The following is a 27,151-nucleotide window of genomic DNA, read 5'->3' on the forward strand; positions in this document are numbered from 1 at the left end:
GGGGGAAGAAGAGGAGGCACAGTCCATACCCTCAAAGGGCTGCCATTCCAACTGGGGGCTGGGGGGGCGGGACAGGAGACAAGACACACATATGTGCACGTGCACATGCGCATGTGTGCAAGCATACACAGATAGGCATATACTCTAAGGAAAAGTGCAGATACCAGAGCAGAAACCTGGCCTGATCTAAGTAAGCACAGACAAAATGGGCCCTGTCCACAAATCCAGAAATAGATGTGGAGGAGACAATTAGGAGTGTTCTGTCTGCCCAGAGTCAGGTGGGGTTAATCTAGGAAGGCTTCCTGGAGTTTAGTTCCTAATGGCATTGAAGGGAGGGAGCAGGAGTGCAGAAGAAGAGCAGGGAGGACATTCCAGGCCTGGAGAGAGGCCGAGGCCAAGCTCCCTTCCTCCCGGGGTCGCTCCTCAGGAGTCAGGTGGGAGAGGCCGGGAGAGCAGATATCTGGGCCTGGAAGTAGGAATACTTCCTGCTCCCCATCAGACCCCTTTGTCTCTCCATATTTTCCTTTTCCTCTCTCCATTGTGCACCGCTCGACGGGTGCCTGCCTCCCGCCCCTCTCCCCAGCAGAGCCCATAATTTGATTCTCATCAAACATGCATAACTGATGTTGCAGAAGTCCCCCCCAGAGGGGATTAACATAATACCCCTGATTCTCCTCCGCCTGCATCGTGCTGCGCATCTCTGCCTCTCCAAAGCCTTTGTTTCCGGAGGAGTAGCCCGGTGCGTCTGAAAATGTTACTGCAATTAAATATGCACAAAAAAGAGGGGGGAGGGGGGAAACGAGGACAATGAAGGGGTGTAAAACATGAGATGCAGGAGCCGCTTGTTGCTATAGAAACAGCATCGCCCTCCCCCCCCTTAATTTCCAGTATGACCAGTGTGCTGCCCTTACTGGTGTGATGGTGGCTATATGATGGAGCTGGGGGGTTTTTTCCCTTCCTCATTTCCGGGTGTCCTTGGACCCCCACCCCACCCCCAACCACCGCCCCGGGGCGTTTCTGGTTGTCAGGACTCAGCCCGGCTGCTCGGTTCCCAGTTACATAATGAATGATGGTCGGGGGGTTGTGCTGTGACTTGGGGGGGGGGGGGGAGGGAGGGGGAGAGAGACACGGTAAGGGGGTAAAACAGCCTATGCAAATTTCAGCTAATGAGATGCAAGTGTCCCCGCCTCATCCCCATTCCTCCCCCGTCCTCCCCTTCCCAGCCCACCTCCACCCCGCATCCCTCCTGCTGCTCCCCATTGCCTGCCGGCTGGCAAGCTCCAGTCCTGCTTCTCCCTCTCCCAACCCTGCCCCCCACATTGCGGGTGCAGCAAATTGTGTGTGTGTGTGTGTGCATGCGTGTGTGTGTGTGTGTGTGTGTGTATGTGCGCGGCGCGCCCGCTTACACGCACGCTTGAGCGGGTGGGGTTGGTTTTTTTTTTTTTTGGTTTTGTTTTTTAATTTACCAGCTTGGCAGACGTGTCCCTCTGTGCAGGCTTGGTCTCTAGGCGAGTCGGCCCCCCAAGGCCCCCGGTCCGATAGGCAGCCGGTGCAGTCAGAGGAGGAAGGTAGGGGGCCAGACCCTCCAGGACTGTGCCTTCAGGAGGGACCTGGACGCCAGGCAGGGCAGGATTGTGCGTGAGCTGGAAGGAGACGGGAGGGGTCAGGCAGAGTTGGCACAGTGAACCAGGTGCCCCACTGCATCCTCACCACGCTGGGCCAGGGCCCTGCCACCCCCCAGGGCATGGACCGCTCAAAGGTGGATCTGTCCAAGCCTCCCCGGGATCTGCTGCCCAGTTTTCTAGCATAACACATTCCATGTTTTCATCCCTTCCTAGGGGAAGAAGTGTTTTCTTGACTTAGTTCTGAGCTTGCCACCCTCCCAGCTCCACCGGGTGAGATTTGGGAAACAAGTCCGCGTTTTCCCTGTCCCCTGCTTCCTGGCTGCCAACTCCAATCTAGTCCCCTTTTAGCCTTCGATTGGAAGGTAAAGGGGAAATTGAGGAAGACGTTTTCCCCGGGACTTGCCAAATCCGTGGAAATCAGTGTAGATTACAGTTGGTAGGATTTGGGAATTTGATGCCCTGGATTGATGGAAGCAGGGGGATGGACAGAATGACTTCTGGAGACCCTTCTAGCCTCGGGGGAGTTACATGACCTCCATGCCCTTACAGTGCCTGGAAGCTGATGATGATGATGGTATTTGCTAAGTGCTTACTTTGTGCCAAGCATTGTTCTAAGCGCTGGGGTAGATACAAGGTAATCAGGTTGCCCCACGTGGGGCTCACAGTCTTCATCCCCATTTTACAGATCAGGTCACTGAGGCACAGAGAAGATGTGACTTGCCCAAAGTCACATAGCTGACAAGCGGTGGAGCCGGAATTAGAATACAACCTCTGACTCCCAAGCCTGTGCTCTTTCCATTAAGTCACGCTGCTTCTCTCACCTCTCTCACAATCGGCCTCTTGTTCACACCCTCCCTCCTGCCTGAAACTCCCTCCCAGTTCATATCTGACAGACCACACTACTCTCCTTATCTTCAAGGCTGTCCTAAAACCACATCTCCTCCAGGAACCTTTCCCTGACTAATGCTCATCTCCCCAACCTATTTTCCCTCCCTACTATGTCACTCTCTTAGTCCCACAATCTTAGTCCACCCCTAAAGATTTTGGTACTCACCCCACCCCCACAGAATTTACATGCAGATCCTTTTTTTTTAATGGTACTTAAGCACTTACATTGTGACAAGCACAAACAAGTAATAATAACGGTATCTGTTAAGCACTTACTATGGATTAAGCACTGTTTTAATAATAATGTTGGTATTGGTTGGTATTTGTTAAGCGCTTACTATGTGCAGAGCACTGTTCTAAGCGCTGGGGTAGATACAAGGTAATCAGGTTGTCCCACGTGGGGCTCACAGTCTTAATCCCCATTTTACAGATGAGGTAACTGAGGCACAGAGAAGTTAAGTGACTTGCCCAAAGTCACACAGCTGACAAGCGGCAGAGCCGGGATTCGAACCTGTGAGCTATGACTCCCAAGCCCAGGCTCTTTCCACTGAGCCACGCTGCTTCTCTAAGTGCTTTTTAAGCACTGGGGTAGATACAGTTGGACACAGTCCCCGTCTCACACGGAACTCACAGTGAAAATAGGCAGGAGAACAGGGATAAAACCTCATTTTACAGATGAGAAAACTGGGTCATGGGTAACTTGCCCAAAGTCACCCAGCAGGCAAGGGGCAGAGGCAATTTAAGAACCCAGGTCCTTTGATACACAGATCTGGGCTCTTTCCACTAGGCCACCCATGTGGGTGATGGTGTCTTTGGAGATAACTTGATAACTGTGTGTACTTATATCTTTGTGGATATGTTTCTGAGAATGTGTTCAATTTATGTGGGTCTACCTGTGTCTCTGGTGTGAGCGTATGTGTCTGTGTACCCATTTGGGTTTGTCTGTCTTTGGGTTTGCATCTGTGGTTATGGAAGTATGTCTGGGTGTCTATGGCTTCTGTATCTTCATATGGCTTTGTGTCTTTGGGCATCTTCGTCTCTGTATGGGTGTGTCTGTGTGTCTTTGTGTGTTTGTTTAAGTGTCTGTTTGGGTGTCTGTGTGCCACTGTCTCTGTCTCTCTGTGCGTCTGCATGTTTCTGTCTGTCTCTTTCTACGTCTTTGTCTCTACGTGTCTGCGTGTTTGTATGTCTTTGTCCCTGAATGTTTATATGACTTGTCTCTATCTCGCAGTGTGTCTGCAGGTTTCTGAGTCTGTCTCTTTGTGTTTATGTGTCTGTGTCTCTGTGTGTCTCTGGGTTGAGAGATGAGTCTGTGCAACACTCACCAGCCAAGCCCTCCATCTCCCCTCCGTTGGCTCTGCTCTGGTTAACCCTTCCTTACCAGAGCCCTGACCCCAGAGGACATGGCCAACCTGGCCTCCGTGGCCAGAGTCCGGCCAGATGAATCACCGGCTGCTTCTCTCTATGTCTGTCTCTCTCTCTTGCGTGTGTCTCCAGAAAATCGTTTTTTTATTACTTTCTACGGCGGCCTGTACATCTCAGACGTGCAGAAAGAGGACGCCCTGTCCACGTACCGCTGCATCACCAAGCACAAGTACAGCGGGGAGACCCGGCAGAGCAACGGAGCTCGGCTCTCTGTATCAGGTGCGCCCTCCACCCCTGCCTCTGCCCCCGGGGGGCGGTTCCGGCCCGGTGCCGGGGATCGGGACCGACCCCAGGGATCTGGCAGTCTTGGCGGGAAACGTTTGCCTCCCCCGTGAATCTCTTCTTAATCTTCAAATCCCAAATCTCAAGGTGGAGATTGGGACGGGGCACATTCTGGGAAGGTCATTTGGGGCAGCCCCCTGTCTCCAGGCGAGTGACCACGGAATCCATCTAGGACCTAAGGGTTCCTGATCATCGGGGACTTCTGTTCACAAACCTTCCTGGCCCAGCCCCCAGTTCCGAACTTATTAATAATGATTATAATAATAATCGTATTTGTTAAGCACTTACTATGTGCTAGACACTGTACTAAGTGCTGGGGTGGATACAAGCAAATTGGGTTGATCGCAGTCCCTGTCCCCAGTGGGACTCACATCGTCAATCCCTATTTTACACCAGCGCTTAGTACAGTGCCTGTCACCTAGTAAACTCTTAGAAAATACCTTAAAAAAACACCGTTACATATGACTTGTACCACACCATGCATCATGCATGAAATTTACTTAACGTACCAACGTTCAGCATAGCCTAGTGAAAAGTACACAGGACAAGATCAGGAAATCAGGCTTTAAAGGGAGAAAGAGAGATTGGTGGATTTTAGGAGGGAGGGCGTTCCAGGCCAGAGGTGGGACGTGGGCTAGGGGTCGGCGGTGGGACAGGTGAGATGGAAGCCCAGTGAGGTTAGCACCAGAGCAGCCAAGTGTGCCGGCTGGTTGGAAAGGGTGGGGTGGGGAAGCGCTGGGAGGCAGAGAGGCTGGGAGAGGAGGGGAGGGATGGGTGGATCAGGGAAGGGATGACAGGGAGGAAGGGAAGGTTTGGATAGGGAGAGGCGGGAGGGGGTGGGAAGATGCTTTGAGGACTGGGCAGGACAGCGTGCTTTAGTGGCAAGGACATGAGTTTGGGAGTCAGAAAATCTGAGTTCTAACCCCAACTCCGCCATTTATCTGCTAAGTGACCTTGGACAAGCCGCTTAACTTCTCTGTGCCTCAGTTATCTCATCTATAAAATGGGGATTAAGACTGTGAGCCCCACGTGGGACAACCTGATTACCTTGTATCTACCCCAGCGCCTTGAACAGTGTTTGGTACATAGAAAGCGCTTAACAAATACCATAATTTTGAGAAGCAGCGTGGTGTAGTGGATAGAGCAAGGGTTTGGGAATCAGAAGGACATGGGTTCTAATCCCGGCTCTGCCACTTGTCTACTGTGTGACCTTGGGCAAGTCACTTCACTTCTTTGCACCCCAGGCACCTCATCTGCACAGTGGAGATTAAGACTGTGAACCCCAAGTGGGACAGTGACTCTGTCCAACTCGATTTGCTTGTATCCACCCCAGAGCTTAGAACAGTGCCTGGCACATAGTAAGCACTTAATAAATACCATAATAATTATTATATTATTATTAATGGCCATAAGTCAACTAGCCCCCGAAGAAGGTGGCTCCTTGCTCCGAGAGCCGCCCCCGCGCCCCGGCGATGCTCCATGGACAGGTGATGAAAGTAGTGTCAATGGCCTTGATTTACCTTCTGGCAGTCCGAGGGACTAATGTCACCCACCCCACCCATTCGTCCTTTGGGGTCTCTGGGTCTCACCTGCCCTCTCGGCCCCGCGGTCGAAGGGTGGGTTCTGCCACTAGCCGAGGACCTCGACCAGAGTTGGAGAGTCTGGAGGAACATTCCCTCCTGTGCACACACACAGGCACCCCCCAAAACACGCCTACGGACACACAAAACAAGTACACAAAATGCACGCAGACACAGTCGCACAAAGTAATAATAGTAATTCTGGTATTTGTTAAGTGCTTACTATGTACCAGGCACTATACTAAGCGCTGGGGTGGATACAAGCAAATCGGGTTGGACGCGGTCCCTGACCCACGTGGGGTTCACAGTCTCAATCCCCATTTGACAGATAAAGGAACTGAGACTCAGAGAAGTAAAGTGACTTGCCCAAGGTCAGGCAGCCGAGAAGTGGCGAAGCTGGGATTAGAACCCATGATCTTCTGACTCCCAGGCCCATGCTCTAGCCACTACACCTTGCTGCTTCTCACCACGCACACATAGATGAGGCGCACAACCTCCTCACTGAGGCTTTATCTGCGTGAGCGATTCCTTTGTGCTTTCTGTTTTTCGCCAGATTGCTTGGGTTGTTGTTTCCTGTTTAATTCAGTTATTCCCTTCTCGTCACCCCCCGCCCGTCCATCAGCCTACCACCCATCCTGTCCCTCTGTTCCCTGGCCCCCTGCCTCTCCTGTCCATCTGTCCTCCCCCCCCCGTTCCCCTTCTCTCTCCAAACCCCCCTGCCCCACTTCACATCCCTCAGGCCCCCCACCGCACCCCTCTCACCTCTGCCTCCTTACCTACTACCCAATCAATCAATTAATAGTATATATGAAGTGGTCATTGTGTTCAGAGAGCTATACTGAGCGCTTGGGAGAGTACAATACAATAAGGTTGGTAGGACGCAATTCTTTCCCACGAGAAATTTACAGACTAGAGGGACAACATATTAAAATAAATTATGGTCAGGGGAAGAAGTGAGTATAAGGATATGCTCATCCTCTTGCACAGGTGCCCTCCTGCCCCTCACGGACCTGCCCCCTGTTCCTGTGCCTTCTTGCCCTTCATGGCCCTGCCCCCCTGCCCCCTGCTCCTATTGCCATTGTTCTTGTCTGTCCGTCTCCCCCGATTAGACCGTAAGCCCGTCAAAGGGCAGGGACTGTCTCTATCTGTTGCCGACTTGTTCATTCCAAGCGCTTAGTACAGTGCTCTGCACATAGTAAGCGCTCAATAAATACTATTGAATGAATGAATGAATATGCCCCCCACCCCCTGCTCCTCTGCCCCCCACTCCCTGCCCTGCACAACCCCTGTCTATTTGCCCCCTCACAGCCCTGTCCCTCTGGCCCCCTGCCCCTCTGGCCCCCAATCCCTGCCCCTCTGGCCTCTGCTCCTCTTCCCCCAACTCCCTGCCCCTCTGTTCTCTTGCCCCTCTGACCCCCATCCCTGATCCTCTCAGCCCAGTGAGCTCTGCTCTTCCCCACAGACCCAGCCGAGTCCATCCCCACCATCCTCGACGGCTTCCAATCCCGCGAAGTGAAGGCGGGCCAGACGGTGGAGCTCCCCTGCATCGCGTCGGGCTACCCCAACCCTGCCATCCGCTGGCTCAAGGATGGCCGGCCCCTGCCTGCCGACAGCCGCTGGACCAAGCGCATCACGGGACTGACCATCAGTGACCTGAGGGGGGAGGACAGCGGCACCTATATCTGTGAGGTCACCAACACCTTCGGCTCAGCCGAGGCCACCGGCGCCCTCAAGGTCATCGGTGAGCAGGAGTTTGGAGATGGGACGAGAGGGACAAGCAGGCTAGGGACTGACTTTCCAGATTGGCCACACAGCCAGTGGGACTCCCGAAACTGAACTGGGCTCAAGTGAGTTTGCCAGGGTGAGAAAGCCAGGATCCATGGAAGTTCAACATACTCACAAGAGACTCCAGAGGTGTTTCACCTGGATGGCTCAATCCATCAATCGGTGACATTTATTGAGTACTAACTGTGTGCACAGCACTATACTAAAAGCTAGGAAGAATACAACAGAGTTCATTCATTCATTCAATCATATTTATTGAACGCTTACCCTGCGCAGAGCAGTGTACCAAGCACTTGGGAGAGTATAACAATAAACAGACACATTCCCTGCACTCAACGAGTTTGCACTCTAAAGAGGGATAAGCTTACAGTCTATTGATAGATATGATCCCTGACCCCAGGGAGCTTATAGTCTACACCGGGAGACAGTCATTAACATAGATTACTATTATTACCCTTATTACTATAAGGGTAATAGTAGATTACAAGAATATTTACATGAGTTTTGCAGGCATGGGGTGTGTAACAAAGTGTTTAATCAAGCCACTGGAAGGTGATATAAAATCCTGTCTTGGTATAAAATCCTGTCTTGGTTTCTCTCCTCTTTCTCCCTCCAGTATGCAGCAGGAGGGATCTGAGGGGCGGGGAGGATGCCCTCAGAGCCGGGCAGAGGAGAGAGAAAGATTGGGGCTCTGGAGCCTGGGGCTCCGCCTGGAGCTCCTGGATCTGAGCAGGGGGCTTTGCAGAGGGTTTTGAAGTTCCCAGGAGCCTGGCCAGCTGGGCGCAGCCTCAGAAGGCGAGCAGCTGTGGAGCCTCCCAGTTACTATAGGACAAGAGGGGACAGTGAGCTTTGGGGAGTAGGGAAAGGCAGCCTGAGTTGAGAGGGACAGGAAGAACTGGGGTCCAGGTCCAGGAGATTCCTGTCCTGGAATCTCTGGAGGGATAGGAAGCCCTCTCAGAGCCCAGATTCTCTCCCCCAGCTAGAGGAAAAAAAAAAATCCCCACAGAACCCCCACCGTGATTGTGACTTTTTCTCCAAACCCTCAGCTGTCAGGGAGCCCTATCCTTCCCAGGCCAGCGGGGTGACAGGAGGGGGGCTCTGAGCCCCTCTGGACTCCCACAGGCAGCCTGATGCGGCACCCCTATCATCCGTCAACTGCCAGAGTCTGGAAGGAAATCTTGTTCTGACACAATAAATCAATTGTATTTATTGAGCGTTTCCTGTGTGCAGAGATCACTATGGTAATCCCTTGGGAAGGTACAATATAACAGAGTTGGTAGGCATGCTCCCTGCCCACAGTGAGTTTACAGTCAAGAGGGGGAGACAGGCTATGGACATAAGTGCTGTGGGGCTGAGAGTGGGTTGAATAAAGAGTGCAAATCCAAGAGCAAGGGCGATGCAGAAGGAACACAAGCTTTAGCCTCTCTGCTCTGTTGGCTCCTCTTCACAGAACCAGGGAGCAATTGATCCTATTGCCCTGGGAGTCTGGCTAGTGGGAGGTACTGGGAGAGGGTGCCCACAGAGTGCCAGGGGACTCTGTGATTGGCAATTATGAGCAGACAACCTGTCCCTGTGTGGACTGACTCTGTGGGCCCCGGGGGCAGGGAGATCAAAATCAGAGAAGCTGTGTCTGCCCGGGGCCACACTCCCTCCCCGCTCGGACAGGAGAGACAGGGATGGACTTGGATGGGGGTCCCCATCTCATTCCAAGCAACAGATGAGTAACAGTGTCTCGAACATAATGTGTGTGTTGGACGGGGGAGGGCGGGGGGGGCGGCCGTGGGTGTGTAACAATAATAATTGTGGTATTTGTTAATGGTATTGGGTGTGTGCATGAAATAACCAATCCGTTTATTTATATTAATGTCTTTCTCCCCCGGTAGACTGAATGCTCATTACAGGCGGGGAACATGTCCACTAATTCTGTTATATTGTGACAATAATAATTATTATTATTATGGTATTTGTTAAGCACTTACTATGTGCCAGGCACTGTACTAAGCACTGGAGTGGATACAGGCAAATCAGATTGGACACAGTCCCTATCCCACATGGGGCTCACAATCTCAATCCCTGTTTCCAAAATGAGGTAATTGAGGCACAGAGGAGTAAAGTGACTTGACCAAGGTCACACAGTGGACAAGTGGCAGAGCCAGGATTAGAACCCAAGACCTTCTGATTCCCAGGTCCACGCTCTAGCCACTACGCCCTGCTGCTGTGTGACCTTGGACAAGTCACTTTACCCCTCTGTGCCTAATTACCTCATTTGGGAAACAGGGATTGAGATTGTGAGCTCCACATGGGACCCGATCAGGAGCCCAACCCGATTTACTTATACCAATCCCAGCTTTTAGTAGTGCCTGGCACACAGTAAGCACTTAACAAATACCACTATTATTATTATTGTATTCTCCCAAGTGCATAGTACAGTGCTGTGGACATAGTAAGCACTCAACAAATACTCTTGATTGACTGATCACTCCCCATTTCTCTCTTGTCCATCTTCTCTACCTCACACTGGTGACCCAGACCCCCTACATGTGACCTTGACCCCAAAGAAGCTGAAGACGGGCATCGGCAGCACGGTCATCCTGTCCTGTGCCCTGAGCGGCACCCCGGAGTTCACCCTCCGCTGGTACCGCAACACGGAGCCTGTGGCACCAGACGAGTCCATCTCGATCCGCGGGTTGAGCAACGAGAGCCTCCTGATCACCACCGCCCAAAAGAGCCACTCGGGGGCATACCAGTGCTTCGCCACCCGCCATGCCCAGACCGCTCAGGACTTCGCCATCATTGTGCTGGAGGGTGAGCTATGGTCAAGGTCTGGATGTCTGGATCTCGGGACCCTAGAGGGGCGCGGTGCAGCAGAGAAGGCTCATGCGGCCAGATTGATTAATCGATTGAGAGTATTTATCAGGTACTTACTGTGCTCAGAGTGCTGTACTAAGCATTTGGGAGAGTACAGTAGAGTTAGTAGAAATGTTTTTAAGAAGCAGCAAAGCCTAATGGAAAGAGCACTGGCCTGGGAGCCAGAGGACCTGGAGTCTAATCCTGGCTCTGTCGTTTGCCTACTGAATGACCTAGGGCAAGTTACTTAATTTCTCTGGACCTCAGTTTCCTCCTCTGTAGAATGGAGATAAAATGCCTGTTTGCCCACCCCCTTAAACTTTGAGCTTGATATAGGAGAGACATGATGTCCAACCTGATTATCTTGTATCTACCCCAGCGCTTGGTGCAGTCCTTAACACATGGCTATTGTCATTATTATTATTATTTTGGTAGTAGTAACAGTAGAATCACTGCTCTCGAGGAGTTTACCATAAAACAGTGGAGACAAGCCTGCTCCCTCACTGTCCTAGAGCTGGAAGTGACCTCAAGAGTCCATCCAATCCATCCCTCTGCCCACAAGCTAGTGGCTAACCCGGCCAGGGCAGGTGGGGTCTCATCTGTCCCTAAAAACTCCAAGGGATGGGGTCTCCCCTACTCCCTCAGTGGCTGTTCTAAGGATTAACATTCCCAGGGTCAGGAAGTTCTTCCTTATGTCTGACCACACTCTCTTCCTCTGAAATTGAAGTCCGTTCTCTCCTGCCTGAACCCCCGGGATCAGGGAGAGGAAAAGGAAGCCTGTCCTTTCTCTGAAAAGCCCACAGGGGCTCGAGTCCGGTCATCGAGCCAGAAGGGATCACTAGCCTAGAAAGACCTCCAAGCCCTTCCCCCTCCTTAAGAGGTCAGTAGTCTTCATCACAATCCTGCCGGGGCCAGATCATTCTTCCCCTCTCACTGGTGGGAAAACTGGGGCCCAGTCAATCAAACAGTGGTATTTATTCAGCACGTACTATGTGCAGAGCACTACACTAAGTGTTTGGGAGAGTACAGTACAACAGTTAGTAGACGCATTCCCTGCCCACGAGGAGCTTACAGTCTAGAGGGACGTTAGGCACCTTGCCCCAGGTCACATAAGACGGCACCAACAGAGAGCCTTCCGGGATAACTAGCAGTCCCTGCTGGGGTCCAAGAAGTCCACCCCTGCCCCTCGCACCGGGGCCAGAGGGGAAGCCCCAGGGGGCTGTGGACCCCCACCCCAGCCCGGTGCTGATGCTATGGCGGGGGTGGGGGCCCTTCCCGCCCCTCTGCAGATGGGACGCCCCGGATCGTCTCATCTTTCAGCGAGAAGGTGGTGAACCCCGGAGAGCAGTTCTCGCTGATGTGCGCGGCCAAGGGGGCTCCCCCGCCCTCGGTCACCTGGGCCCTGGACGACGAGCCCATCCCCCGGGACGGCGCCCACCGCACCAGCCAGTTCACCACGCCGGACGGCACCACCGTGAGCCACATGAACGTGACGGGCCCGCAGATCCGGGATGGTGGCGTGTACCGCTGCTCCGCGCGGAACTCGGTGGGCAGTGTGGAGTACCAAGCGCGAATAAACGTAAGAGGTGCCTGTCTACCTTTAACTCTCAGAACAGGGTTTTGGTTTCCTTTTCGCTGGTTGAGGTTTCGTTTATTTTCGTTTGTGGTAGAATCTCTTGGTCTCTCTCTCTCTGTCTCTGGCTTTCTCTCAGCCCTCCCTCCCCGCCAAATAATGTGTTCCTATGTGGTGCAGTCTGCCTTTCCTTCCACTCTTTGCCCTTGCCTCATTTTCATTAAGACCCCTCTGCCTTCCCTGCCCTGGCCTGGTTCAGTCTTCCTCAGGGCCCCTTGCTCCCTCTCTGCAACCAAAGACACTCCAAGTTCAGCAGCCTAAAATGGCAGCTGCCCCAGCCCAAGTGGCAGCAAGTGAAGGCAGGGTGGGGTGGGGCGGGGGTGAGGGATTAGCTCTATGGACCAGCCTCCAGTTCTTGAGGCCAGGGGACACGGGCATGCCCCCACCCTAGGCTGTGGAGTACCTGCTGTCACCGGACTGGGAGGTGGCGGGGAGTGAGGAAAGGTCCCCTAGGGAGGTTGTCCCCATAGTGACTACTGGAGCTCAGAGGCAGCCTCCCCGCCCATCCCTGCTGACCCCGTTGATCCAGGCCCACTTCCCTGAGTGACTCTGCCTGCAGGGGTTTGTTGCCTGAGACCCAGAGCCCCCCAAAATTCTCCCTGGGTGGACCTTGGGGGCTGCAGGAGATGTGACTGCAATGGGAGCCAAGCTGCCTCACTCAGGGATTTGTTTTTCCTCTATCTGGATGTAGGTCATAGCTCAGGCTGCACCCTCACTCAGAGCCGTGGCCCCCCTGGGGTCCACTGATTCCCCTCCCCATAGCATAGGTCCTTCTGCTCCTAGGGACCTTTCCCCTCCAGGGAGAAGGGGGCCTGAAGTGGGCAAGACCCCAAAGCCCCCGGTCTTCTGGAAGGGGAGGAAACCCCATCCTGGCCCCCCCAGTCAGCTGTGGCTAAGGGATCCCTCCTAATGTCCCTCCTCCCCCAGTTCAAAGCCCAAACCACAGATGGACAGAACTAGCCAGCCTCCCTCTCTGTGTCTTCAGCGGGTTAGGGCACCCTCTCCTTCCCTCCCTCCTCTTCCGCCCCCTCTCCAAGTCCCCCCTCTTACCTCCCTCACCCAGTGACCCCAGAACAGAGCCCTGCCTGCGGGGGACGGGCTTGGCTCTTCGGCGCTAACCCAGCCTGCCGCCCTGTCTTCCCCTCCCTCCTTCCTTCCCCGCCCCGGCTCTCTCCTTCCCCTCCCCCGACCCCCGCAGGCCCCCCGAGCATCCGGGCCATGAGGAACATCACGGCAGTGGCCGGGAGGGACACCCTCATCACCTGCAGAGTCATCGGTTACCCTTACTACTCCATCAAGTGGTACAAGGATGCCCTGCTACTGCCCGACAACCACCGCCAGGTGGTCTTCGAGAACGGGACCCTCAAGCTGATGGACGTCCAGAAGGGCATGGACGAAGGAGCCTACCTCTGCAGTGTCCTCATCCAGCCCCAGCTGTCCATCAGCCAGAGCGTCCACGTGGCCGTCAAAGGTAAGAGGGAGGAGGAAGTGAGGTTAAAGGCTTTACAATCCATCAATCATCAATCATATTTATTGAGCACTTATTGTGGGGGGGGACTGTACTAAGCGCTTGGGAGAGTACAATACATCAATACGACACATTCCCTGCCCACAACAGGCTCACAGTCTAGAGGCTTATGTAAATATCTGTGTATATTTTTAATGGCATTTGTTATGCGCTTACTAGTGTCAAACACTGTTCTAAGCATGGAGTAGGTCTGCGTTAATTAGGTCAGAAACAGTCCCTGTCCCACATGGGGCTCACAGTCTAAGTAGGAGGGAGAACAGGTATTTGATCTGCATTTTACCGTTGAGGAAACTGAGACTCAGAGAAGAGAAGTGTCTTGCACAAGGTGACACAGCAAGCATTTGGCAGAGCAGTTGACAGAGCCGGGATTAGAACCCAGAGCCTCTGATTCCCAGGCCTATGCTCTCTCCACTAGGCCATGCCGTTTCTCCTTATTGAGAAGCAGCGTGGCTTAGCGGAAAGAGCACGGGCTTGGGAGTCCGCAATTGTGGGTTCTAATCCTGCCTCTGCCGTTTGTCAGCTTTGGGCTGTGTGACTTTGGGCAAGTCACTTAACTTCTCCCTGCCTCAGTTACCTCATCTGTAAGATGGGATTAAGACTGTGAGCCCCTCGTGGGAAAACCTGATTACCTTGTATCTACCCCAGCGCTTAGAACAGTGCTTGGCACATAGTAAGCGCTTAACAAGTACCACGATTATTATTTTTATTTATATTAATGTCTGTCTCCCACTCTAAACTATAAGGTCATTGTGGGCAGGGAAAGTGTCTACCAACTCTTTTGTACTCTCCTGAGCACTTAGTACAGAGCTCTGCACACGGTAAGCGTTGAAGAAGTACCAGGGAATAAAAGGGCCCCTGGGTAGGCTAAGCGCCCACTATGGCAAAGAATTATTTATGTCTACTCTTCCCAACTTCCCTGCCTATTGAGAACTGCTTCGTCTTGGAAGCAGCGTATCTAGCAGAGAAAGAGCACAGGCCTGGGAATCAAGGGCCTGAGTTCTAATCCTCGTTCTGCCACTTGTCTGTTGTGTGGGCAAGTCACTTCACTTCTCTGTCCTTCAGTTTCCTCATCTGTAAATTGGGGTTTTGATACCCGTTCTCCCTTTCTCTTAGACTGTGAGCCCCATGTGGTGTAGGGTTTGTGTCCAACCCATCTTTTATCTACCGCAGCATCTAGCTTGATGCTTGGCACCTATTGAACGCTTAACAAATATATCGTTGTTGTTGTTGTTATTGTTCTCTTCAAGGGCAGAGATCCTGTCTTATACTTCTGTATTTCCTCCAAGTGTCTTGTCCACTGCTTGGCAAACAGGGGGACCGCAGTCAGTCATTCAATCGCGTTCAGTGAGCGCTTATTGTGTGCAGAGCACTAAACTAAGCGCTTGGGAGAGTACAATATAACAATATAACAGACACATTCCCTGCCCACAGCTAGTTTACAGTCTAGAGGAGGGAGAAGAGACACACGCACACTTATACCCACACCCACACAGCACATGCACACATTTTCTTGGTCTCTCTCTTTCTCTCAGACATAAACCTTGCCCTCGAGGGGCTGCCAGTCTGATGAGGGACCATCAGTCCGATGAGGGAGACGAGTCACACACACGTTCACATACACGCACACGATCACAATCATATGCACACATTCTCTTAGTTGCTCTCTTTTTCTCATAGACCTTGCCCTCAGAGGGCTGCCAGTCTGGTGAAGGGCCATCAGTCTGAAGAGAGAGACGAGATACGCACAATCACGTGCACACATTCTCTTAGTCGCTCTCTTTCTCTCAGACATGGAACCTACCCTGGAGGGGCTGTCGTTCTGATGAGGAAGACAGAACACACACACTCGTGCTCTCCTGGGTGCTGTGAGAGAGAGGAGGAGAAACGGCTCCTGCTCTCAGAGAGCTTAGGGCAGACTTACATAGTCGATATTCAGCAAGTGACAGAAGCATGAATCATCAGGGATACATATGAATGAATGAACACATGTATATTTGAGAAGGAGGGAGAGCGAGTGAGAGCAAGAGAACTCTGTCCTTTGGGGTCGAAGACGATGTCGCTGATGGGGAGATTTCATCCATGTGTGCAAGTGAGGCTGCTAAGACTCATGCCTGACCGACAATCTCCTCGGTAACGTGCAGTCATTGTGTTTGCCCCTGGGCTCACAGTTGCACTAGCTCCCTGCAGTGCTGACCACGGTTTGTGTTTTCAGCGAACACTGTGCCCCTTCGGACTATAGAAACATTTACACGTTGTTACTGTGGCAGGGGATACTGGGGGTTGGGGGTGGGATGGGGTGGGTGAGGACCTGGAGTCTTCCCCGTGTCCAGAGCGAGGTAGGATAAATTTGGAGTGGCTTCCTGGAGGAGGTGACTTTTTTAAATCACCAAGGAGGGAGTGGCTTAGTGATAGAGCATGGGCCTGGAGTCAGAAAGACCTGGGTTCTAAACCCGGATCCGCCATCTCTCTGCTTGTGTGACCCTAGGCAAGTCACTTCACTTCTCTGTGAAGTGGGTTTTAAGAGGGTGAGTCCCACGTGGGGCTCACAGTCTTAATCCCCATTTTACAGATGAGGTAACTGAGAAACAGAGAAGTTGAGTGACTTGCCCAAAGTCACACAGCTGACAAGTGGCAGAGATTAGAACCCATGACCTCTGGCTCCCAAGCCAATGCTCTTTCCACTGAGCTATGCTTGGTGAGGAGATGCAAGGAGGCCAGGGTAGATTTGGGGGGGGGGGGGGGGCCGGGGGTTGGCACAGAGGCTCGGGCTTGGCCAAAGCCAAGAAGTCGGATAAAACGTGGCCGGAGATGGGGCGAATCGGGCCTCTCACAGGGAAGAGCTGGCTGGAGGCTGGCGGGACGGGGGCACGAAAGTTGCAGCGGTGGTCAGGGGCTGGCTTGGAGGAAGGGTCCAGCGCGGATGCAGAGGCCGGGGGTGTGGGGAAGGAGGAGGAAGATGGAGCCCGTGGGCCTGAAGTCCAGCCGGTGACCGGTCCGGGGCCGAAGTAGAAGAACGAGCTGCCTCTGATCTGGGACTTCGCGAAGCAGCGTGGCTTAGCGGAAATAGCCCAGGCTTGGGAGTCAGAGGTCGTGTGTTCTAATCCCGGCTCCGCCACTTGTCATCTGGGTGACCTTGGGGGAGCCACTTCGCTTCTCCGTGCCTCAGTTCCCTCATCTGCAAAATGGGCATGAAGACTGCGAGCCCCACGTGGGACAACCTGATTACCTTCTAGCTCCCCCAGCGCTTCGAACGGCGCTTGGCACACGTAGTAAGCGCTTAACGAATACCATCATTATGATGATGATGATGATCTGGGTTGGAGAGACCCCAGAGCGGCCTCCGGAGAGAGGACGCCCCCCGGAGTCCGGCCCGTCCATCCAGAGGGACCCCGGCGTCCGGGAAAGGGGAGAGGATGGCAGAGCCCAGCCGAGCCGGCTGCATCCCGAGCCAGGCCCCCCTCTCCTCCCTCAGCCGGCGGGCGATGCCTATCCATTTCCCGTTACACGAGCGGAGCGAACGCTTGTCGTGTAAACATCCCATATTAAAGCCGCTAACCTTTGCTCGGATCGGCCCCGCCGGTGTTCCACCGTGTTTGTTGGCTTTTAAAAAGGAAAAAAAAAAAAAATCATCAGGTTCGGGCGGAGGAGGAGGAGGAGGCGGGACCCCGATCCTGAGAGCGACAGCTGCTCATCAATTATTCAAGGCCCATTCAGGGAGCGATCAGTCCTAATGAATTGAATCGGATGTTTTTTCGTCTCAGCGCGTCGCCGAGGCTCGGTGAAGATTGCGCTGAGCGACAGTTTTCTCGGGGAGAGAGGGAGAGAGAGGGGCAGAGAGAATCGTGTGTGTGTGTCTGTGCTGTGTGTGCATGTGTACAGGCTGGCTCGGGTGTAGGTGTGTTTGTGTGTCCGCTCCTCTGTGCGTGTCCGAGTTTGTGAGTGGGTCTATGGCCGCATCTCTATGTGTGTCCGTGGGTGGCCATGCTCGTGTGTATGTGTGTGTGTGTGGATGCACGGTTCTCCCTCTTCCCCAGCGCAGTGTGTCGCCGAAATTCATTAGGAAACAAACAGCCCCAGTAGGAGCGTGGTAACCGGGTTTCTTTCCAACTCAGCGAGCAGAGAGGGTTTCGAGGGACTCCAGAGAACCCCGTGGCACAGCCCCGGGTTGGTTCTGAAACCTCTCTTTCCAGCGACCCCCCTCCCCCACATCCCCCCACCTCTCTCCCTCAACGTCCCATTCCATCCCCTCCCTGCCCTTATTATGATGCCCTTTTGCAAGCGAGGGCATCGGAGCTGATTATGGATTATGCATCTGGATCCTCTGCCCCCCCACCCCCTCCCCGCCATCCCGAGTGCTGGAAGTGCGAGCCAGTGGGGTCTTGGGGGAGGGGGGCGGCGGTCGTTCTTGGCTTGGGGAGGTAGAGTAATGAGGTGCCAGCGAATCCCAAGAAGCCTGTGGTTCCGGAGGGGAGGGAGAGGGCAGAGCTGCCAACCCCCAGGCCTTCCCCCCCAGCCCCTCGCCCCCCTTCTCGCCCCCTCCGGCCATCTCCGGCTCCCGGGCGAGGGACAGCAGGCCGCTCCTGGCAAAGAGCTCACTTCGCTTTCTCTGCTCTCCTCCCGGGCGCGGTGTCTGCCAGGTTTCCTGGCAGCTGCGAGTGTGGGTTGCAGGTGGTGCCTAATTGAAAATTCCCCGGGCAAGCTGATTGGGGCCCGGCGGGGGTCCCCCCCCCCACACCTCTTCCCCCCCACCCCGTCTAGGAGGCTGGCACCGAGCTGCCCGGCGGGCGCTGGCTCCGTGGAGTCGCCTGGCAGAGGAGGGGAGGGTCACGGGGCCCGGGGAGGGGGGCGACTCTTCGCCGGACGTCCGGCAAGGTCCCTGGCCTCGGCGCTCGGGCACATAAATCTAACATCGGCTCTGGGGCTGTGGGCTCCCTTTTAGCAGCAAAATAATGTAGCATAAAAGCATCTCCGGGCGTGCATGCTAAATCTTTAATTAAGTGGATGTGCCGCCTCCGAGCTGAACTCCTTTGCGCCGGGGGTGAGAGAGGAGCTTCAGCCTGCATTAGTGGCGTTTTGGTCCCGGCCAGCCAGAGCCCCGGAGACACCCGGGGTGTGGGAGGGTGGGGAGAGGGCTTTCTGCAATGGGCCCAGAGAGTTGCCCTCTTTTGGGGGGAACAGTGGAAGGGAAAGGGGGGTCGTGGGCAACTGAACACTTGTCTGACCCGAGCTCGGGTCACCACATACGCACATCAACCCGTGCGCCCGTGAAGACCCACATTCATGCGAGCACCTGGGTTCTAATCCTGGCTCTGCCACTTGTCTGCTGTGTGACCTGGGACGAGTTACTTCACTTCTCTGGGCCTCAGTTACTTCCTCTGTAAAATGGGGATTGAGACTGTGAGCCCCATATAAGTCATAGACTGTGTCCAACCTGACTATCTTGTATCTACCCTAGCACTTAGTACAGAGCCCGGCAAGTCGGAAGTGCTTAACAAATACCCAAAAATAAATAAATAAATAACCCCACGTGTGTCCATGCAATCACCCATGGAGGCAAACACAAGTGCCCATTCAGACTCACATGCATATAAAGCCACACGCCAACGTGCGTGCCCATGTGATTACTCGCACACAAACCCTTGCAAACACGCACGCACATGGGCAAAGACACATGCACTTTTCTTCTATGCCAGGCACTGTACTAAGTGTTGGGGTAAATACAAACTAAGGTTGGACACAGTCCATGTCCCATATGGTGCTCACAGTCTTAATCCCCATTTTACAGATGAAGTAACTGAGGCAGAGAGAAGTAAAGTGACTTGTCCAAGATCACACAGCAGACAAGTGGCAGAGCCAGAATTAGAACTTAGGTTCTTCTGTATCCCAGCCCCGTACTCTATCCACTAGGTTATGCTCCTGCCCAGGCCTCCCAGGTTCAGGGGTGGAGGAGTGGTAGGAGGTGTTCACAGTTCCTCAGGGCCTTCCTGCCCTGAGTGAGCATTTCCTGGCCAGGAGAGGGCTGGACAGGGAAACTTTGGGGTGCAGGGGGCTCCCCACAGGAAGCTCCAGGCAATGAGGGGGCTGAAGGCCCTAGAGAGAGAGAGAGAAAGAGTTTGTGTGGGGAGGCCCTGGTTATGCCAGAGGCGATTGCGCTGAGAGAGCGGGGATCCGCGATTCCGGGCCTAAGGGAGAGATGAGAGAAAGAGAAAATAGGGAGCTGCTCTCCTGGACTGTGGGCCCCGGGTGGCACGGGGGTGGTGTCTGCTCTGATTAATGGTGTCTACTGCACACTGTAAGTGCTTAATTATTACTGCCATACGAGAAGTAATGAGAAGAAGAAGCCCCCAGTCGGAGGGACCCCGTGCTGGGGTGCACAGCCCCTTGCGGAGGCTGAGGCCTGTGGGAAATCTTCCAGCGTGGAAGTTCTCGTTCAGCATGAGTTTGTTACAAGAAAGTGCATGCTGGGTAGGGTTATCTGTGGGTTTCAATTATCCGTCCTCGCCCGGATCCTATTATTAGCAGGGCAAGGTGAGACAGAAATTCAAGTGGCTACCATTGTCCGGCATTCTGATAGAGTGAAACTGATCTTCCCCCAGCCCCTCCCCATGTATGTTGAACAGATGGGCCCCACTGAGAGTCAGGGTAGGTGACGCCACAAGGCTAGTTGGGGGGAAGGGGCTTGGATCTCTGATCTCGTCCCCGTCTGTGAAATGGGTGTAAGCCCCATGGAAACTTTTGCATCCACTAGATCTGATTCAGCTTACCTTTTTTAAAAAAGTGGTATTTGTTAAGTGGTTACTATGTGCCAGGCACTTTACTAAATGCTAGGATACACACAAGCTAATCAGGTTGGACACAGTCCATTTCCCACATAGAGCTCACGGTCTTAATCCCCATTTTACAGGTAAATGAAGCACTGAGAAGTTAAGTGACTTACCCAAGGTCATAAAGCAGACAAGTAAATAAATGTTGGTGTTTGTTAAGCGCTTACTATGTGCAGAGCACTGTTCTAAGCGCTGGGGTAGACACAGGGGAATCAGGTTGTCCCACGTGGGGCTCACAGTCTTAATCCCCATTTTACAGATGAGGGAACTGAGGCACGGAGAAGTTAAGTGACTTGCCCACAGTCACACAGCTGACAAGTGGCAGAGCTGGGATTCGAACTCATGAGCCCTGACTCCAAAGCCCGTGCTCTTTCCACTGTGCCACGCTGCAGAGCCGGAATTAGAACCCAGGTCCTCTCACTCCCAGGCCCAGGCTCTATCCACTAGGCCACTCTACTTCTCTTCCTTTAGGGGAGCAGCACCTGATAATAGTATTTTTTGAATCCCCACTTCTTGTGGGGCATCGGACTAAACACTTGGAAAATATTGAATAAAGAAGTGACACCTTCCCTACCCTTGAGGAGCTTCCACTCTAACCGGGGAGACAAAAATAAAATTCTATGTAAGTAGGGATGTCAAAAATAAATAAAGTGGACATATACACATGGCTGTTGAGATGGAGGTAAATAAGTTCATTGGTGCTAGAGTTGGCTGAAGGGATAATAAAGGTCATAATGCTGGGAAATTAATCAGGGGAAGCTTGTTGGAGGAGATGGGATGTGGGGAGGACTTTGAATGTGGGCAGAGCTGGGAGCTGTCTGATTTGTGGAGGGAGGGCATTCCAAACAGGGGTAACAGTGTAAGCGAAGAGATCGCATAGGGGAGTTAAGAGTAAGATCCAGCTGGGAGGTTTTCCTGTCTTCTTTTCTCCTTTATGGTTTTCGTTAAGTACTTACTATGTGACAAACACTGCTCTAAGTACTGGAGTAAATACAAATTAATGAGGTCAGACACAGTCCCTGACCCTTATGAAGCTCACATTCTAAGTAGTTAGGAGGACAGGTATTTAATCCCCATTTAACAGTTGAGGGAAATGAGGCACAGAGAAGTGCAGTGACTTGCCATGGTCACACAGCAGATAAGTAGCAGGGCTGGGATTAGAAGCTAGGTTCTCTGACTCCCAGGCCCAGGCTCTTTCCACTAGGCCATGCTGCTTCCCAAGGTTGGCATGAAGGGATAGAGATGGCAGGTTGGGGGGTAGTGGGGTAATTGATGGAAGATAGCCTGATGGAGCTGTCGGGGGCCCCAAGAGCTTCCAGAGGAAGGTCTTGAGGGATGGAGAGATGCGGGCCTGACCCTCCCCTTGCTCCTGGCAGTGCCCCCTCTGATCCAGCCCTTCGAGTTCCCGCCGGCATCCATCGGACAGCTGCTGTACATCCCCTGCGTGGTGTCCTCGGGGGACATGCCCATCCGCATCACCTGGAGGAAGGACGGGCAAGTGATCGTGTCGGGCCCCGGGGTGACCATCGAGAGCAAGGAGTTCATGAGCTCCCTGCAGATCTCCAGTGTCTCCCTCAAGCACAACGGCAACTACACCTGCATCGCCAGCAATGCCGCCGCTACCGTCAGCCGAGAGCGCCAGCTCATCGTCAGAGGTGGGGGCCCTTCCTCCTCCCCGCCTCCGCCCAGCCACCATAGGGATGAAGACACCCAGTGGGGCGGGGAGAGGGAGGGACAGGGCCTTGGGCCTAGGCAGCAGGGAGAGGCTCCCAAGGCCCTCCTGGGTCCCGGGGGTGCGGAGGGGTGGGGACAGGAAGGCGGTGGGGCCCGGATGGCTGAGGGTCTCTGTCTTTGCTCCGGGCCCCAGTCCCTCCTCGGTTCGTGGTTCAGCCCAACAACCAGGATGGGATCTATGGCAAAGCCGGCGTCCTGAACTGCTCCGTCGATGGCTACCCCCCACCTAAGGTCATGTGGAAGCACGCCAAAGGTAGGAACTGGGAGCTAGGCTTAGAACGAGCTTGCCGCGAGGGACAGGATCTTGGGGAAGAGTTCGTGTTTGCAGGGGGTTGTGGGGGTCTTGGAGAAGAGTGGTTGGGGGAGTCTTGGGGCAGATTTGGGGTCGGGGGCCAATTTGGGCCAGACTTTGTGGTCAGAGCACTTCCCTCCCTCACCTCATGCCAGGAAACCTGAGGGCAACAGGCCCCAATGAGTTGAAACCCTCTGGTCACCAAAGTCCTCAGGGGCCTGGAGCAGGCCCAGGAAGCTCTGCCAGCTGGTCTGCAGCAGCTCCAGACTTGCTCAAATCCTGTTCCTCCCAGAGCCCAGAGGCAGCCCTGGGGCCCCAGCAGGGAGTGGGACCCTCGAGCCCCAAAGAAGCCACAGGGCTCAACTCTGGACCTCCTGTGAGAGGAGGGACTGTCTGAGGCTGGGGAGAAGGCAGCCAGAGGGATGGGGACAAGCGGTGGTCCAAGCTGAAGAAATGTCGGCAGCACACAGGGGCTGCCCCACCATCAGGGACGGTGCCAAGGGGAGAATAATATCCCCCAAGGGAGCACGGGCCTGATCCCGACATCCTAAACTCTGGGGCATTCTGGCTCAGTAAGCCTCTTACCTTTTAATCTTTAACCTTTGTCCCTTAACTTTTACACTTAAAACTTCACAGTTGCCTCTGTATCCCTTAGTGCTCAGCGCTTAAAAGAGTGCTGAGCACTTAGAACAGTACTTGGCACATAGTAAGCTCTTAAAAAAAAACCTTCATTGTTATTATATCTCCCACCCTTACGTTTTATACATAACAAAGCATGTAACGGTGAGCAACGACCGCTCACAGTCTGGTCCACGGTCCACCCGGTCTAGGACTCTGTCTTGGCCGGCAGCACAAGGAGCCATGTGCTGGCTGTCCCACTGGGCACCCAATCAATCAAGCAATAGTATTTACTGAACTCCTCTGTGTGCAGTGTACTATACTAGATGCTCGGGAGGGTAGAAGAGAGTCAGTAGATATGATCCCTTCACTCAAGGAATTCAGAGTCTAACAGAAGGGGTAGATAGTAAAATAAATTATGGATAGGAATAATGGTAATAGTAATAGTAGTATTTGTTGAACTCCCACTAGAATAAGAAGATATGAGCGTAAAAGGTCATGAGTGCTTAAAGTGCTTAGGTAGTGCAGAAGTACTCTAGTGGCAGTTAGGGAATATCAGGTGCGGAGATTAAGCCACAAGAAGCAGCGTGACTTAGCGGAAAGAGCACGAGCCTGGGAGTCTGAGGATCTGGATTCTAATACCAGATCTGCCATTTGCCTTGATATGTAACCTCAGGCAAGTCATTTAAGTTCTCTGTGCCTCAGTTTCCTCATTGGTAAAATGGGGATTCATTACCTGTCTCTTAGAGTGTCACACAGGATCTGTGCCTGACCTGGTTAACTTGCATCAACCCCAGTGTTTAATGCAGCATTTGGCAAATAGCAAGTGTTTAACAAACACCCCAATTGTTATTAGTAGAAATAGGACAGAGAAGGTGTCCTGAAGGAGATGTGATTTCAGAGGGGTTTTGAAGATACGGATAGGGTTGGGCAACCTGATGTGAAATGGGAGAGTCCCAGGCAGAAGGGAAGACATGAGCAAGAGATCAGGCATGGGAGAGATGAGAACAAATAAGTTAGTTCTACACCCTTACCTTCACAGTTTGGGATAGACTGTCCAATACCACTAACTTTCCCCTCTCTATCCCTGGATTCTCCCTCCAGTGACCCAGCATGGACCTCATCCATGAATTTGTCCAAATATCTGTGGGACCTGCTGGCATTGTCCTTCCAGGACCCCCATTGCCATCTCCGTCTGCAGGGTGCTAATCCTCCTCCCTCCCCATCCACTACCCTAAACCTTTTCCTCTAGTTATGGCCCACTCTGGGTCTCATTTACCATCTTATCTTTTAGATTTCACACCTCAAACTTTGCTCTTTAAGCCCTAATCCTTAACCCTACCCTTTATGTTGGCATCAACTCAGCACAGCTGTGCTGGGGTGGGGCGTGTGTAGAAAATGGATGCCAATAGAGTACCCAAACAGCTGCTGGTTGGTGAGCTAAAATGGAGCAACACAAAGCAAGGAACCCAGAGGAATCACTTTAGGGACAAGTGAAGTGCAGCCTCAGACAATGCGGAGAGCTGGGAGACAACTCCAGTAGACAGACTAGGCTGGCACCCTGCAATCGAGAAAGAAGGGGAGAGGTGGAGAACAACCGCAGTAGACAAACCAGTCTGGTGCCCTGTGAGAGCTGGGCAACAATCACAGTAGATGGCCTAGGCTGCTGCCCTGTGATCCAGAAAGGAACAGAGAACTGAGACAACCTCAGCAGAGAGACCAAATCAGTGACTTGAAATCTAGAGAGAAACAGAGAACTGAGAGACAACAGTGGACAGGCCAGCTTGACTCCCCTCCAATCCAGAAAGGCATGGCTATGAATGAGCGGTTGCTCTGGGGCAAATGTGAAAACAGTGTCATGCACTGAAAATGCAAAAAGCAACTGCACAACGGAGGACGGTATGTGGAGGGAGGGGTTCTAACCTCGGCTCTGCCACTTATCTGCTGTGTGAACTTGGGCAAGTCACTTTACTTCTCTGTGCCTCAGTTACCTCATCTGTAAAATGAGGATTAAGACTGTGAGCCCACTTGGGTCAACCTGATTATCTAGTATCCTCCCCTCCCCTTCAGCGCTTAGAACAGTGCTTGGCACATAGTAAGCACTTAACAAATATCATAATTATTATTATTATTATGTGTCCATGTGCAGGGTGGCCCTGCATTGGCCTTTCCAATCACACAGGGCCCCACAGCCAAACTTGCCCTCCGGTGATACCACCCTCATTATTACCTTATCGACCTATCCATCTTGCCCTTTGCCCTTCGTCCTCAGTCTTCATTCCCCCGTCCTAACTGCTTTTTCATCTCCTTTCAGGAAGTGGAAATCCTCAACAGTACCACCCGGTGCCCCTAACAGGACGGATCCAGATCCTTCCCAACAGCTCCCTGCTGATCCGCCACGTGCTGGAAGAGGACATCGGCTACTACCTGTGCCAGGCCAGCAATGGCGTGGGCACTGACATCAGCAAGTCCATGTTCCTCACCGTCAAGAGTGAGTCCCGCAGCACTTTCCTGATGCCCCCAGGATGGTCTGTTCCCAGAGTGACCCCTGCTCAGTGCTAGCAGGGTCGGCCCTACCCCTCCCCTAGTGTTTTCTTGGTTTCATTCTGGGCGACGGGTACCCCTTTTGGGCTTGTTGGGGAGCTGTTTTGGACTTCAAGAACTGGGGAATTCATGCCCCAAACAGCTGGAAGAATTGTGTCCGTGGGCCCAATCCATCCTGCATGTTCTGGGGAGGCTCTGCCTGGCTGAGGTGGAAAGGGCTTCTCCAGTCCCAGGAGGGAGCCAGGCTGCAGGGAAGTTCTGAGTTGCAGCCTCCAAAAGGAAGAAAAGGGGCTTGCTTTGAACTCTGAGGTGTCCTTAATCCTCCCCAGCAGAGGATCTCTGTCAGCCACCAAGTGGACACCCCTTCTACCCACTGTCAACACCAAGGTCCAACCAGCCCAGGGCCTTGAGAAGATCTGTATGCAAGCTGCCCTCCCAAACCCCCATCCTAATGCCTAAAGCTACAGCCCTGACTCCTTCCTCTCCATCCCTGACTCTCCCCACAGAGACCCAGAGACCATTCAACACATATTATTTTGCCCTCTCCATCCCCGTCCCTCCCCCAGTGACCCAGAACAGACATCCAATACCCCTGACTCTCAGCGACCCAGCAGGGACCCTGCAAAATCCCTGACTCTCCCCTCCCCATCCCCGAATCTCTCCACAGTGACCCACCATGGACCACCCAATACCCCTGACTCTGCATCTCCATCCCTGACCCTCCCCCAGTGACCCAGCATGGACCACCCAAAACCTCTGACTCTCCCCCCTCCATCTCTGACCCTCCTCCAGTGACCCAACAGTGACCATCCAACACCCCCGACTGTGCCCTCGCCATTCCTTGACTCTCTCCCGGTGACCTCTCACCCCTGTGGGACGTGCTAGTGCTTTCGGCTGCACAATTTCTTGAGGCAATATATTCCATGTGTTCAGCGCCCCTCTCCCATCCCTGTCTTCTATCTCCCCTCTCCTTCTCCCCCCCTCCATCCCCTCCCCGGAGGGTGAACCCGGCGGCGCCGGCAGATCGAGCCCCGCGGCTAATCAGCTCGGATCGGGCCCTTTGTTTGCGCTCGCTCTGGATGTGTTTGTTTAGGGAAAATGTCAGGCCAATTACGGGGGGGACCCGCGCCTCCTCCCTCTGCAGTGGGGCGCAGAGGACGAGCCGGGAGCAGGGAAGCTCGGCTTGGCGCGGAACTGGGGCAGAGAGAGAAAGTCGAGGAGGATCCCGGAGGATCCCGAGGAGGGCTGGGGGCTCCAGGCCCCCTCCCTCCCCAAAAAGACCCTCAGTTCGTTGACCTCTCGGCATCGCAGGCCATTAGGCGGGACGGTTATGTCGCCCACTTGCCCGCACCCCTCTAGGTTAGCTGCGAAGACAACTACCATCTGGTTCTTTCTATCCCACTGGGCCTCTGGTGGGAGTCAGAGTCCAGGCCTGGCACCACCAGACCAAGAGGTACCCCAGCGTCTGTCTGGAGAAGGGGCCCCCCACCCCCTCCTTTCCTGGGACTCACCCCCACCCCGCTCCCTCCCTTTCAATTCAATCCAA

The 27,151-nt window shown here is 53.6% G+C and overlaps 1 protein-coding gene across 2 annotated transcripts in view; it reads left to right on the plus strand.

Moving 5' to 3' along the window:
- The window catches only part of DSCAML1 (DS cell adhesion molecule like 1), a 202,033-nt gene that overhangs the window by 142,727 nt on the left and 32,155 nt on the right, over positions 1-27,151 (plus strand). The window contains exons 4-11 of one of the 2 annotated variants that reach the window (XM_029074382.1): positions 4,011-4,157; positions 7,263-7,541; positions 10,115-10,390; positions 11,722-12,018; positions 13,264-13,536; positions 21,794-22,072; positions 22,285-22,404; positions 25,376-25,552. In XM_029074382.1, coding sequence (XP_028930215.1) covers positions 4,011-4,157; positions 7,263-7,541; positions 10,115-10,390; positions 11,722-12,018; positions 13,264-13,536; positions 21,794-22,072; positions 22,285-22,404; positions 25,376-25,552 — 1,848 coding nt within the window. Of the gene's footprint in view, positions 1-4,010; positions 4,158-7,262; positions 7,542-10,114; positions 10,391-11,721; positions 12,019-13,263; positions 13,537-21,793; positions 22,073-22,284; positions 22,405-25,375; positions 25,553-27,151 lie in introns of those variants that run through there. The other variant, XM_029074383.1, reaches the window with a different exon arrangement.

The sequence above is a fragment of the Ornithorhynchus anatinus genome, chromosome 11 (genome assembly GCF_004115215.2).
Source record: "Ornithorhynchus anatinus isolate Pmale09 chromosome 11, mOrnAna1.pri.v4, whole genome shotgun sequence".
NCBI classification, from domain to species: domain Eukaryota; kingdom Metazoa; phylum Chordata; class Mammalia; order Monotremata; family Ornithorhynchidae; genus Ornithorhynchus; species Ornithorhynchus anatinus.